At 47.5% G+C, this 12370-nt stretch overlaps 1 protein-coding gene across 3 annotated transcripts in view; it reads right to left on the bottom strand.

Moving 5' to 3' along the window:
* Positions 1–12370, bottom strand: part of AUTS2 (activator of transcription and developmental regulator AUTS2) — a 1136649-nt gene that overhangs the window by 17728 nt on the left and 1106551 nt on the right. The window contains exons 7-11 of one of the 3 annotated variants that reach the window (XM_055340077.1): positions 10161–10626; positions 8639–8889; positions 7297–7538; positions 5608–5652; positions 2296–2391 (exon numbers count right to left, since the gene is read on the bottom strand). In XM_055340077.1, the coding sequence (XP_055196052.1) occupies positions 2296–2391; positions 5608–5652; positions 7297–7538; positions 8639–8889; positions 10161–10626 (1100 nt within the window). Of the gene's footprint in view, positions 1–2295; positions 2392–5607; positions 5653–7296; positions 7539–8638; positions 8893–10160; positions 10627–12370 lie in introns of all 3 variants that reach the window. The other 2 variants (XM_055340076.1, XM_055340078.1) reach the window with 2 other exon arrangements.

The raw sequence follows: 12370 nt of genomic DNA, 5'->3' as shown, positions 1-12370 counted from the left end.
TTTCGTTCAAAATTAAAGAAGCCAAACGCTGATTTTGTTTCATTCTGGAATACAAGAGTTGGCAGATGCATTTTCCCCAGTGATCCCACATGCTCTTCAAGAGAACCTGCTCCCTATTTCCTCAAGGGACCCTGGACCAGAGTCTGCTGTGTCTAGCATCTCACTGCAATAAAAAGTACAGGACAAAAAAAAAGGGGGGGGGGAGGAACGCACTGACACACTGAGCACGGCCCCCAGATCCCCACCTCCTTCTAGTTACGGGTGGCCCTGTCATGGCGTTTTCTGCTTTATCATCAAGCATTCTAAGCAATGCCTGAGTGAACATCATTGCATTGTGCTGTATCAGGTGCTTCTCATCAGAATAACTGAAAGCGTTTCACAGACATTAAGCTAACTCTAAATTTTAACTGGCAGACAATAACAGGGAATTACGCTCAGTAATTACTCATTAGCGGTGGTGGAAATGGGACAAGAGGACCTAATTTAGGGACCGCACAGATCTACTATTAAATGATTTCTGCAGTCAATCTGCCTCGTCTGTCCTACACCGCCACCATTCTTAAATGTCATTTGTAACAATAACCTTATCTGCGGGCTTTTGTCCTTTGAGTGTATAGCAACAATAAAAAGCCTACTTCCGGCGCACAGTCCTTACTTCCTAGCGGATGAAGGATTCAGAAGGCTTTTTTCACCGCATATTTTATTTAAGAAATCACAATTCCTGTGACTCCCCTCACACCAGGAAGCTAATGCATGTGGGAAAAGAGCTCAGGTTTAGGCACAAAGCTTGCCTATAAGGAGAAGGATGAAAAAAAAAAAAGAATGGAAGAAAGAAAGCAATCAGCTGCTGTACAACTAACGATTAAGCTGGGGTTGTTAAAAGCCTGATTTGCATACATATGAAGAACTCCGCTAATGAACTGCAATCTACATATTCAATCAGTAAGACGGCCTGGAAAGGCCTATTTCAACACCAAGAGAGACACTTTCTTGCCCAGATGTAGATTTCTGTGTGATTGGATAATTGTGAGTGAGGGAAATAGTCTAATTTATTAAATGACCTAGCAGTCTGTTTGGGGAGACGCGAGAGATTTGGTGCAAGCCAGAGGGGACAGACCAGAGTGGGAGGGAGTAGTGAACAGCAGCTGACCAGGGGAAAGGGGCTGCAAAATCACCATCATTTCATCCCCAGATAGGAGGGCTGGCACATGGCCATCAGGAGGGCCCCAGGTACAGATAACCTGGCCTGTAAGCCAAGGTTCCAAGTAGGTAAACGTCATTTCTAAGGTGCAGCTGGTCCCACTCCCAAGACTTTTAAATTTCTTTTCCTAGTTCTAGCTTTGAGGCAAAATGCCTTTGGAAATGCAAAATGCGGTCATCCTGGGTGACTCTAGCCCCAAACTGGTGTCTTCTCTTAGATATGAGATGGGAAGGGGAGAAGAAAAAAAAAAAAAAAAAAAAAAAGCAAAGGAAACCTAAATCACACAGAGCAAAATTTCCTACTTTAAAAATCTGAGAATGGTTACTAACATAACTCTGTTTCGCTTTTGTGTAAAGTCGGGACTATAGTAAAGTCACATAAAGGGAGGGTGTTCTGAGAATCACTCCTCAATTTGACCTTTAGAGACAACTTGAACCCAAGCCAGAGGTGAACAGTGACTAGGTGGAAAAGAATTTAGTTATTGCGAAGAGCAAAAAGGTTAATTTCACACTAGGCAGTTAGTCTTGACCTTGGCCAAGTGTGACCATGGCTGAGAAAGGATGGAGGCAGGGCAGACACACATCTAAGGTGTGGAATGGGGGAGATGAATAGGAGCATCTTCCCTTTGCACAACCGGAAGGATGACATTGTAAGTTTGGACCCGGTCTATTCCATGCTATTCAAATCAATAAAGGCTCAGCTTTGTATCCTCGCTAATAATATGTACCCCAAGGACAATGTGGTACACACATATCTGACATTTTGTACATCCCCTGACCAGAAGCTTATGTCCATAATACTGGGGTGTGTGTGTGAATATGTGTGTGTGTGTGTGTGTGTATTCCATATATTTTAAAGATTACAGGAAATCCTAGCTCAACTGAGATTGCATGCATAGTACAGATTGAAAATTAAATTTGGGCCGAAGTTTAAAACACAAGGGGCTAGCAAAACAAAACAAAACAAAACAAAACAAATCTCACTGTATTCCCGGTGGCCACTCTGGATTGGAAAATTTAGTCATTGGCAGGTGAAGCTACCCTGAGGCTCTGCTGACAAAGATGCTGGCATGTTTTCGAGGTCAGTTTTCTTACCTTAGGCTGAAATGCTCCTTGTAGTGAACCAAAAGGGCCAGTGGGTGGGATCATAGGGGGGATGCCCGATACTGCAGGAGGGTAGGAATGGAAGAGCTGTGGCCAGAGATGGAGAAGGGAGAAAAAGATTTTAGTAGGAGGCAAATGCTATATTCCAATTCCCTTCCCATCGAACGACATCCACATTAGCAAGCCAGGTAATGCCAATTTGATGCTATTAGTCAAGAAGCCATGATGAAATGATCACACAGATGTGCCATGAATGCTTAACTTAAAAAGTTAAAAGTAGTTCAGAATCAATCAGCCAACAAATGATGTCCCCAAATGAGGACATCATTAGAAAGGGAGCTTTTCTAATTATTAATTGTTAAATTGGATAGAAGACCTAAATGGCTTGAGATTTTAATGCGCATCAAAAACAGGAGGGGATGCTGAGCCAAATAAGATGCCCGGTAAATTACAAGTTAATTAGAAAAAGAAAAAAAAGAAAAATTAAGAAAAAAGAAAGAAAACGAAGCAAGTCTTTTATGAGTTCCAGGATTTTATACCATTAAAACTCAATTAGTACTTTTAGATTTTTAATAGTTTGAGGAAATGAGAAAATATTCACAATCCTTGCTTCATTAGGTTGTTCCAGAAGTGGGGTTTCAGAGGATAATTTAATTGTCTCCTCTCAAATGATGACAAATATTTGTGGGAGAGTAAAATAAAATGACTCCATGTACACTGACAATGAAGCTACTGTTTCTATAAGATGGACAAGCTCACTGGGGGCTGCTCAAGCCAAGCCCTTAACGGGTCTGACCCCTCAGCGATGAGAGAAGAATGATTCTGAATTAAGAATATGCATTTTCTGGAATTAACTAGTTTATGGAGGACACAATGGAGGAAAGAAAGATACAGCCACACTGAAGAAGAGGCAAACCCATCTTTTCCTCCTCCTAAAAAGCGAGTGTTTCTGAGAGCTTGTTGCTCTGGTTCCATTCACTCTGATCAAACCACCATCCAGATACTTAAGTCATGTCCCACCTTTATGGTTGCATAATGTGTCAAAAATAGAGTAATAAGTCAAACTTTTCCGAACTGTGACTTCACGTTAGCTATTTCTAGGTGAGGACTGAGATGTCCGTTCAACAATCCTGTTTTCAGGGCACATACTTTTCTCTTGGTCTTTATTTCATTTTGCTCCGTTCAATGATGCAGCAAAGTTTTTCACACTAATTGATATTGAACTAAATCCACTTAAACAGTGATTGCAAGCCAAGTGCCCTCATTTAAAACTACTTTTAAGTCTAAAATTGTGTTTTAGATACTTGACTGCACTGCGTCTTAATTCCCCTTATAACGTCCTAATCCCCAAAGCAGGAGAGACTAAGTACTTCATATATTATCCACTATAACTAATAAAACGAAATAACTCTCCCACAGTACACTGTATGAAGCAGAGTAATTAAATACATGCCACACTAAAACACACTCAAATTTCTATTACTCTGCCTCCAGGTGGGTATATTTCCTTTAATGTTTTCAATAAAAAATAGATATTTTCATCATTTCCCTTTTGCTGCAGTCCATTACTGATCCTCTTAGAGCATAGCTAACTATCCCCCCAACTTGACAAAAAATCTGAAGTACCTAATAAAACCTTTTAAACCTGTGAAAAATTCAGGCCTCTCGGCTTTTTCTCCATCTTAAATCTAGGAACCTCTATGGAATAAGCATATAAAAAGGAAGGCCCTACACATTTTGTCCTGGGGAGTAGATCTGAGGCACCTGTTGAGCACGCTAACTTTCTCTAGGAATGGCTTTGTTAGCTGGTCCTTAATTTAAATCAGAGAATACTGACAAAGGGCAGAAATGTGATGGTCATTAAAGATGGCACCATTCATGGGGTAAGCCCTAAAGAGGAGACACATCCATGGGTCTATTGGATTTTGCACATCCATTTAAAAAAATGCTTTTGTGGGACGCTGGGTGGCTCAGTTGGCTAAGCATCCATCCGACTCTTGGTTTTGGCTCAGGTCATGACCTCAGGGTTCTGGGATCAAGCCCTACGTCCGGCTCCCATGGTCCCTCTCCCTCTGCCCCTCCCCCTGCTCTTTCTCTCTCTCTTTCATAAGTAAATAAATATTTTTAAAAACAAATAAATAAAATAAATAAAAAATGCTTCTGTCATCACAGTGCTGAGCAGAAAGTGTCAGAACCATGTGGGGCCCAGGCACTTGGATAAACCTTCCTCTTCGTGAGGAGGCGTCCTCATGTTATGTCTGCATATCTCTGGAGGAACTCATGCTTCACTGATTTCTAATATTTTGTCGTTTTGACTTCCCAGCTACCCTGTGGACTAAGACAGTGTCTAATGATCTGGGTCAAAGTGTGAATGAATTCACAGGCTTTGCTGCTCTGAGGAGCACTTCTTTTCAAGCAAGCACAGCTGAGTTTGGTGGACCAACATGGCTACAGGCAAGGACTAATCTTTCTTTCCGGTGTCATTTAAAAAAAAATAGAAATAAACCACTGAGTGAAGAGACTTGCAAAATTTCAGGTAAATATGATGCAGTATTCACTCCATAATCAAAATATCATGGTAAGGTGTCCAAGGTGTTTGTATTTTTAAAAAAGCCTTTGTTTTATGTCTCGACTGAATACATGTTTGTAGCGATTTCAGTTTGAGAACTGTACTCTTTACAGTGGCATAAAATGAGTATTTTTTTTTAATATGTAAAGAAGAATGAGTTTAAAGGGGGAAAATAATAGATTTCCATTTTAAGGCCTTCTTTTATTTAAATGATAATTTTGTTTTTAGTCATAGCCAGCTCAGGAGAAACATATCAGCCACGTGGGAGAGGGGTCTACATTTAGTCAGGAGGGCACGAGAATCTGCTTTTTGAGGTCCTGGAGTCAGGAACATTAATGACATTCTGTTCGGAAGAAGGAATTCAAGTTGAATTCTGGGAAATCTGCATCAATGACATTTTGGTTGACGACTGAAACCCAGTGGTTCCAGAGTCTTCTGAAACCACGGTGATTCAATGGCAGACACCCCACTTTGAGGACAGATGCCTGGCTCCGAGTGAAGTTCACCTGCACTTTTGAATTTTAGGCACGCTAATGATCTTTTGATTTGGAAGAAGATACTGCATCGTTACCGGAAGCAAACGCCACAAGAGCAAGCATCCAGAGTGACGAGGAGCAATGGGAATTCTTGCAAAGATGATTAAGGAAGGCTGCTAGTCATTTACTGATCTGTGGCAAGAGCACACACATGGAAAAGCAGTTACAGTGAATGGGTAGCATGGTAACAAGACTCACACTGTGCCGGTAGAATGGGTCAACTTTTGTAGGGTATTTGTCAAACTGTAAAGGGATCAAAGCAAAAGCTAGTTACTTAAAGAGTCTACATTTCTTTTCACTGCTTCAGTGGAGGCAGCCCTAGGGGAGCTTCTCTGTCACTGGGCTGTCATCAGACTCCATAACCTCGCTGTATATAGGAACCGTCTCGACTCTTGAGTTACTCCAACAAGAAATGGAAAAGCAAAGTGAGAACCCACACGGTGCGTTTAAGTCCCAGTCACACTAGAGTGTCTTTCTCTCTAGCCTGTATTTAGAGATTGGCACAGACCAGACATCTGAACCGGAGAAAAGAGGCAATTATTCAGATAAATCAGAGAGAAGGGAGCATTTGGCCTGATTCATCCAGAGAATTCCCTGGTTTCATCTTCTCTTTGGCAGAAGAACCGTACATTCAGCCACCTCCAGAGACATATTACACCCAAACGTAAAGGCATCTGGGCGAGGTCTTACAACTTTTCCTTTGAGTAGAGAAGAGTATCTCAACGCTTCCTCTGGTGCTGTAACCCCCCCTTAGGTAGATTTCATTTATCTGTGTAATAGCTCACCCACGCTGCCATAAACTCTTTCCCCAAATGACAGGCCCTTAAAAATAGAACTGTTGAGAAGTATAATTCATCCAGAAAAAAAGATACAGGATTTATTATAAGAAAATATTTTGGTCCCAAGGTCTCATTTCTAATATTCTCCTAAATAAATTCAGAAGATAAACTTTAAAATCTGTATTTTAAAAAATTAAGCTGAACAACAAAGAGAGGGGGCGGGAGGAGAGGATGCAAAGTTTGGTGAAGAGAGCACCTCTTAAAATCATGGAATTCTCATCTGTTCTTACCATGCCGATACTAACTGCCTGGAAACCAGGTATTTCCTTAAATACTAAAGATTAAGTAAGTAAAACACCCTAATACTCACTGTGGCACACAGGGCTCTCAGAACATTTAGTGCCCTAATATGGCCCTATTCAGTACAGTCTGTAAGTTAAAAAAAAAAAAAATTCTAACTGGCCCCGGCTGCGTGTGCTAGACCCAGTCAAGACCAAGACCATGTCCTTCCTCCAACCACAAGGCCACGTTCTGCCCGTGGGGGCACATCGCTCCCTGACTTGCTGACAGAGCAGGATACCCGCCTGGCGCACCATCTTGTGAAACATAAGAAATATAAGGCCACCCTCAACAAAATGGGCTTTGGGGAGCCACCTGAGAGAGCAGGGGTAACCGACAAGGCCCCGGTCTTCTGACGGCTCACTCCCCGCCTCGGCCTTCCTCCTGACTCCCAGTGTTCTATGAGCACTGATCTGTGGGGACTTGGCGCGACACACTGGCAGATATGCTTTTGTAAGCGGTGGCAATCACCCAAGATGCTCAAGAGGACAAGAAGTTAAGTACTAACACCGGATGGGACTGTTCGGAGGGCAGTGGGAATACCCGTCCCCACCCATGCTCACGCCCAATGCTAGGGAGAACTGTCTACGAAGAAGTGCCCACCTCGGGCCCTGGGTTAGCAGACACTCCCTTCTCTCCAGCCAAGACGGACAAGGCCAAAGGAGCCCCCTAAAACAGCTCTCACTCCCCGTTAACCTCCTGTGCCCCAAAAGCCCATTCCACCCCAACGTGCTGCATAAAAAAAGAGTCGTGCTCTACTTATCCTCACATTTCTGCCTGGGGTACGCACCATGGGAGGTGCTGGCGTCGGCATGATGGCGGCGGGCGGGATGGCGTGGGGGAACGGCGTGAAGGTGTGCTGGTGCGTGTGCTGGTGGGTGTGCTGGTGCTGGTGCTGGTGCTGGTGGAACTCGGTCCGCAGGTAGGGCGGAGGGCCCAGGGAAGCCCCACGGTCAGCACTCTGAGAGGCCAAAAAACGGGTGTTCAGTTCCTGTCGCAAGATGTCTTGCTCTGGAAAAGAAGGGAAGGGAGAAGATGACGCTTTTTGCTACATCGGTCAGATCCTTTGGATCAGGACATCGGCGTACCTGACCAGAGGGGACGGGGCCAAGGGCACCCCTGATGAGAGCCCCTGTGCCCCCAGGGACGGAAGGGGACGCCCTACCAGAGGACCCTGACACTCGGTCAAGATCAAATCATCTTCTTCCAGCCTCTCGGCTTTGGGGGACAGGCTCTGGGCTGAAGAGCCAGAGGTCAATTTTCAGCTCTGTAACCGTCAGCTTGGGGAGCCTGGGCACGGGAAGTCATCCATCTGGGGTCAGTTCCCTCACGTACCATATGCGGACAATATCATCCACATTGTGGGTTACTTTGGGGGTGCAGGGAATTAATATATTTAAGTACTTAAGGACAGTGACTGCACACTGATCTAGGGTAACGTGGCCACATTCTCGTGCCCTCTTCTGAGTGCAATCTCTGCAGCAGGGGTATAACATGGCTACGATGGACCTGAACTTGGGATACTGGCCTGATCAACACAGGCAAGGGGAAAAGGAGCCAGTATCTAAGACTAGATTTTGTTGACACTCAAAACTCTGGGATAAGCGGACACAAAAAGTGCATCTTCTCTTTTTAAGAAGGTAGAAGGCCTTACTCATTGCAAAAAAAAAAAAAAAAAAAAGCCCTTAAACCAGGATGGAGTTTCAGGATGGAAATTTCAAGAGCCTGGGATGGAACAGTCCATGGGCCTGACCAAGTTTCCGTCCTGCTCACGGGAGCCCGGACAACAGGTCACACACAATCTGTGTTTTTCCCCCTTGCTGGGTGAACTCAGAAGGAAAAGCTTCCTGACTCGCAGTGAGCTGCTTGCCCCTTGGTAGTGTCTGAGCCTCCCGGGTTGTTGAGGTCAACAGGGTGTCAGTACACATTTTTGCTCAACTTCAGCCCACAGGGATTGGAGGGAGGTTACAAGAATACATATAGTAAGTAAAGCAGAAAACCGTCACATGAGCAAACCCAGCCACCGGGCACAGGCAACACCGACGGCCCCTGAGGCCACCGGCTGGGGAGGTGGGCGCCCCGGGTAGGCCAGGAGGGTGCCTCCCTCGTACCTGAGTAAGTGCTTCCAGCTGGGTGTCCGGGGACCTGCAGACCCCCTGAAGTCAGAGGTGGTGGAGGAGGCAAAGCCGTGGGAGGGGCAAACATATTGGGGTGATGTGAGTGTGCGGGGGGCTGGAGGGTGGGCGTGAAGCTGTGCAGGGGGCTGTGGTTGGGCAGCGAGAGGGGGAAGGGGGAGGCGGAGGGGTGGTGAGAGATGTGCGGAGGGGCAGGCTGAGTCTTCGCCGGGGTGCTGCTTCTGCTACTGCTGTTGGAGCGACCAAAGCCAAAGGGAAAAAAAAAGAAAGAAAGGAAAAAAAAAAAGAGGTAAGCAATTAATTTTTTTAAAAAAGAATCTTATCTCCCTGCCCAAAGCCATTCAACACTTTCTCTTGCTCCTTTCTCTTGACACGCCCGCCCCTGGGCACACCAGGAGTCTCTGCGATGGTCACAACTGCAGACACTGCGCAAGAGGAGCTGCGGCCCCAGAGTTACCCCACTGCCCCCTGGGGGCCAGGCAGTGGCTGTGGCCGAAAACTCAGGCCCGCTCCCCTCTGCTGTGGCCAACTTCTCCCCTCTGTCCCTCAGAGCCCCGCACCTTTGCATCCTCCACTAGCCACATGTCCTACAATTTACACAGAGGACAAGACGATGGCCTGAGCTCCTCCCATCCCACTGCGACCCCTTCCATGAAGCAGCACAGGGAGCCCCTGATCCCTGCTCCGGTCTGGGGGCCATGGAAATGAGCTCGGGGGCAGAGCAGGGCTCGGGCCCCGGCTGAGGCAGTTTCCTTCCCCTGTCCTAGCCAGGAAGCAGCAGGCCCCAGAGTCCCCCGTCACCAGGCTGTCATGAGGAAGAGAAAGCCACAAGAGCCCCGCAGGGTTGGAATTACAATGCCCAGGTCCAGGCAAGGGTAGGCAATGCTTAGCCCCACACCCCGCGGTTTCTGTCTCCCTTTCCCTGGCAGTGCTCCCCTGTGCTCCTCTGAACACCCTCTTGTGTAGTTTGGCAAAGACTAGGCAGGAGAGCGCCTGAGCCTCCACACCAGAGCTCCTCTTTGTCCACACGCAGCTGGTTCTCCTCTGCTCTGACCCGCCCTGGACTAAGGGTAACAGAAGAACCTCAAGCAGAACATCCTCTGATCCCCCCCACCCCAGCTCCCTGACTCTGGAGCCACAGGGAGGGAGATGTAGCGCCTCTGAGGCATCCTCCTGCAGAGGCCAATGGCCTCCCTCCTAGGAACCTTCTAAGGCTGGATGCCCCTTGGTGCATGCACACCGCCCTCCCCGCCTGCACCCCTCGGTCCCCGTGGCTGTTCTAGTTCTTCGGACATCCCTAACTAACCCTGTTGTCCCCCCCAGCCTACCCAGCCGAGTCTCGAGGGCTCCTCCCCGTGGCCAGCTCCCTGCCTCCCCCACCCCAGGACACTGCGGTGGGGTTCGCAACAAGACACCAGCCTCCGCGGGAGCCCCCGACCCGCTCTGCAGCCCAGCCCAGAGAAGGGGGCAGAAGCCAGGCCCCGACGCGGGGGCTCACCTTAAGCTGTTGAGGCTCAGGCTACTGCTGTTGTAGGCTGACAGGGGCTGGGAGAGGCCCTGGGACGAGGGGTGCGCCTGCACAGGCGGGAGACCCTGATGGAGCAGCTGGGCGGGGGACTGCGGCCGCGGGAGCCTCTGCGCCGGAGGCTGGGGGGCGGGCTGGGCCTCTGCGGGCGCCTGCGGAGGCTGTGTGCTTGGGCGGGGGGGCTGAGGCGGGGCCTCTGTGCGGGGCACCAGGTCAGGGTCCGGAGAAGGAGCTCGGGGCTGCGGCTCCGCCTGGGGCTGGGGCAGCGGCTGAGGGGCCTGAGGGCAGGGGTCTTTAAGCACCACGGGCTCAAAGATCGGCTCTTTGCCACAGTCCTGGCTCTTCTCCTGGCTTCTCTCTAGACCCGAGATCTTGGGGACAATCGGCCCTGCGTCCTGGCTGTCATGTTCAGGTAGCGTGCCAACACCTAGCTCCGGATCTGTGTGGGGAGAGCAGAGACAAATCACAGGCAATGACATGTGAGTGTGACACATGGAGCACAGAGCACCCCCATGCCCGGACCCCCCGGTCCAGACACGACACATGGCCTGGTGGCTTGTCCTGGCTTCGTGGCCTGACTTGCCCACGTGCAGGGCACGAGCACTCTGCAAAGAGGGCTGCAGGAAGCTGCGGGCCAGAAAGCAGCCAAGGCTGCGAGTCTGAAAATGCACATCCACCTGAATCTCGGCAAAGCCTTTGATGGAGCAAAATTAAGAAATAATAGTCGATGAGCTGATTTCCCCCTGCTTGAAATACATGCAGATTTTGAATATACAGAAGAGCGGTGTTTTCACACAGCGAGTGAAGTGAATGTTATTTAACCACACACAGACGTTTATTCTTGGCCTTGCCCCGCCCCTTTCCATTCTGACAGATGAGGCTCATTTGACATTTACAAAAATACTGTCGTATTTGGCAAGTGCTAAACTGGTCAAACTCAGGGCCTCCTCGTGCTCACCAACTGATCCTAGCAACATCTGAGATCCAAGGTGCAAGCACGGATTCCGATCAATTTAGAGCCAACTACACGTGCCAGGCGTTTTAAAGAGTCCCCCGCCCCTCCAGGCCGCTGGTGCAATGCTGAATGCTGATGCTAGGCCTCGATGTAAAATAAGTGAAATGCCACAACAATGGAAGAAATGTAGCAAGCACACACTCCTGTTACGAATTTAAAAGATATGCTTCTTCACGCGCCTGGATGGCACAGTTGGTTAAGTGGCCGACTCTTGGTTTCGGCTCAGGTTGTGATCTTGGGGTCGTGAGATCGAGCCCCGTATTGGTCTCCATGCTCAGCAAGGAGTCTGCTTAAGATTTTCTCTCCCTCTCCCCCTCCTCACCCTGCTGTCGCATGTACGTTCTCTCTAAAATAAAATAAATAAAATCATCGAGAAAATAAAAAAAGATACGCCTCTCTCCAAGATTCATGTCACATCACAGAGTGGTTGATCAGCTTGTAAGTCAAACTCCATCAAATCCTCTAATGGAAGAATGAAAGACAAATATGACATTAAATACAAAGAAATGCCCCTACTAATGAGTAAGTACTTTTTGTACATGGTGGGTGGGGGTATGACCTTACTTATATCTTTGCGCTAAAAAAAGCTACCCTTTTATTATTATACAGCTCAGAAATAGAAAAAGAACAGATTACAGTATTCTCTGAAATGAGGATGTGTTCCAGGCATTTCTCAGGAAACTACTCTGGGCATGATCTTTCTCTTCCAATCTCACTGTATCAAGTATGAGAAATAATGTGGTATTCTCACTGGTCCTATCCTTTTCTGATGTCCTCTTGCGTACACTCGCTTGCCATTTTTCTTCCCTGGATTTTTCCTCAAAGCAAACCATTACTCCCACTGTCCTGTTGGTGGAACAAATCAAACCTGTGACAAGCACCAAAGCAGAAACAAACCCAGGTTATAAACAGAAGGCATTTTTGGCTAAAACGACCTTGGCTATCGATATGCCTCTCAGAACAGCCTGGAACAAAAGAGAGTCCCCTCTTTGCATGTTTCAGCTTCAGGGATAAAGCATCCAAGAAGGCCCTGGGAAAAGTAACTCTAGACTTCTGGCATAGATGGGAGGGCCACTCACACATATTTTCATCCAGAGCTATCCTTTAGAACCTTTCTGGGAAGATTTTTGCTTATGACAAGCTGAAATTTTATGATTCCCAAAACTTT

The sequence above is a fragment of the Nyctereutes procyonoides genome, unplaced genomic scaffold, assembly GCF_905146905.1.
Source record: "Nyctereutes procyonoides isolate TBG_1078 unplaced genomic scaffold, NYPRO_anot_genome, whole genome shotgun sequence".
NCBI lineage: Eukaryota > Metazoa > Chordata > Mammalia > Carnivora > Canidae > Nyctereutes > Nyctereutes procyonoides.
Note: the sequence above shows the minus strand (reverse complement) of the source record. Positions and strands in the feature narration are given on the sequence as shown.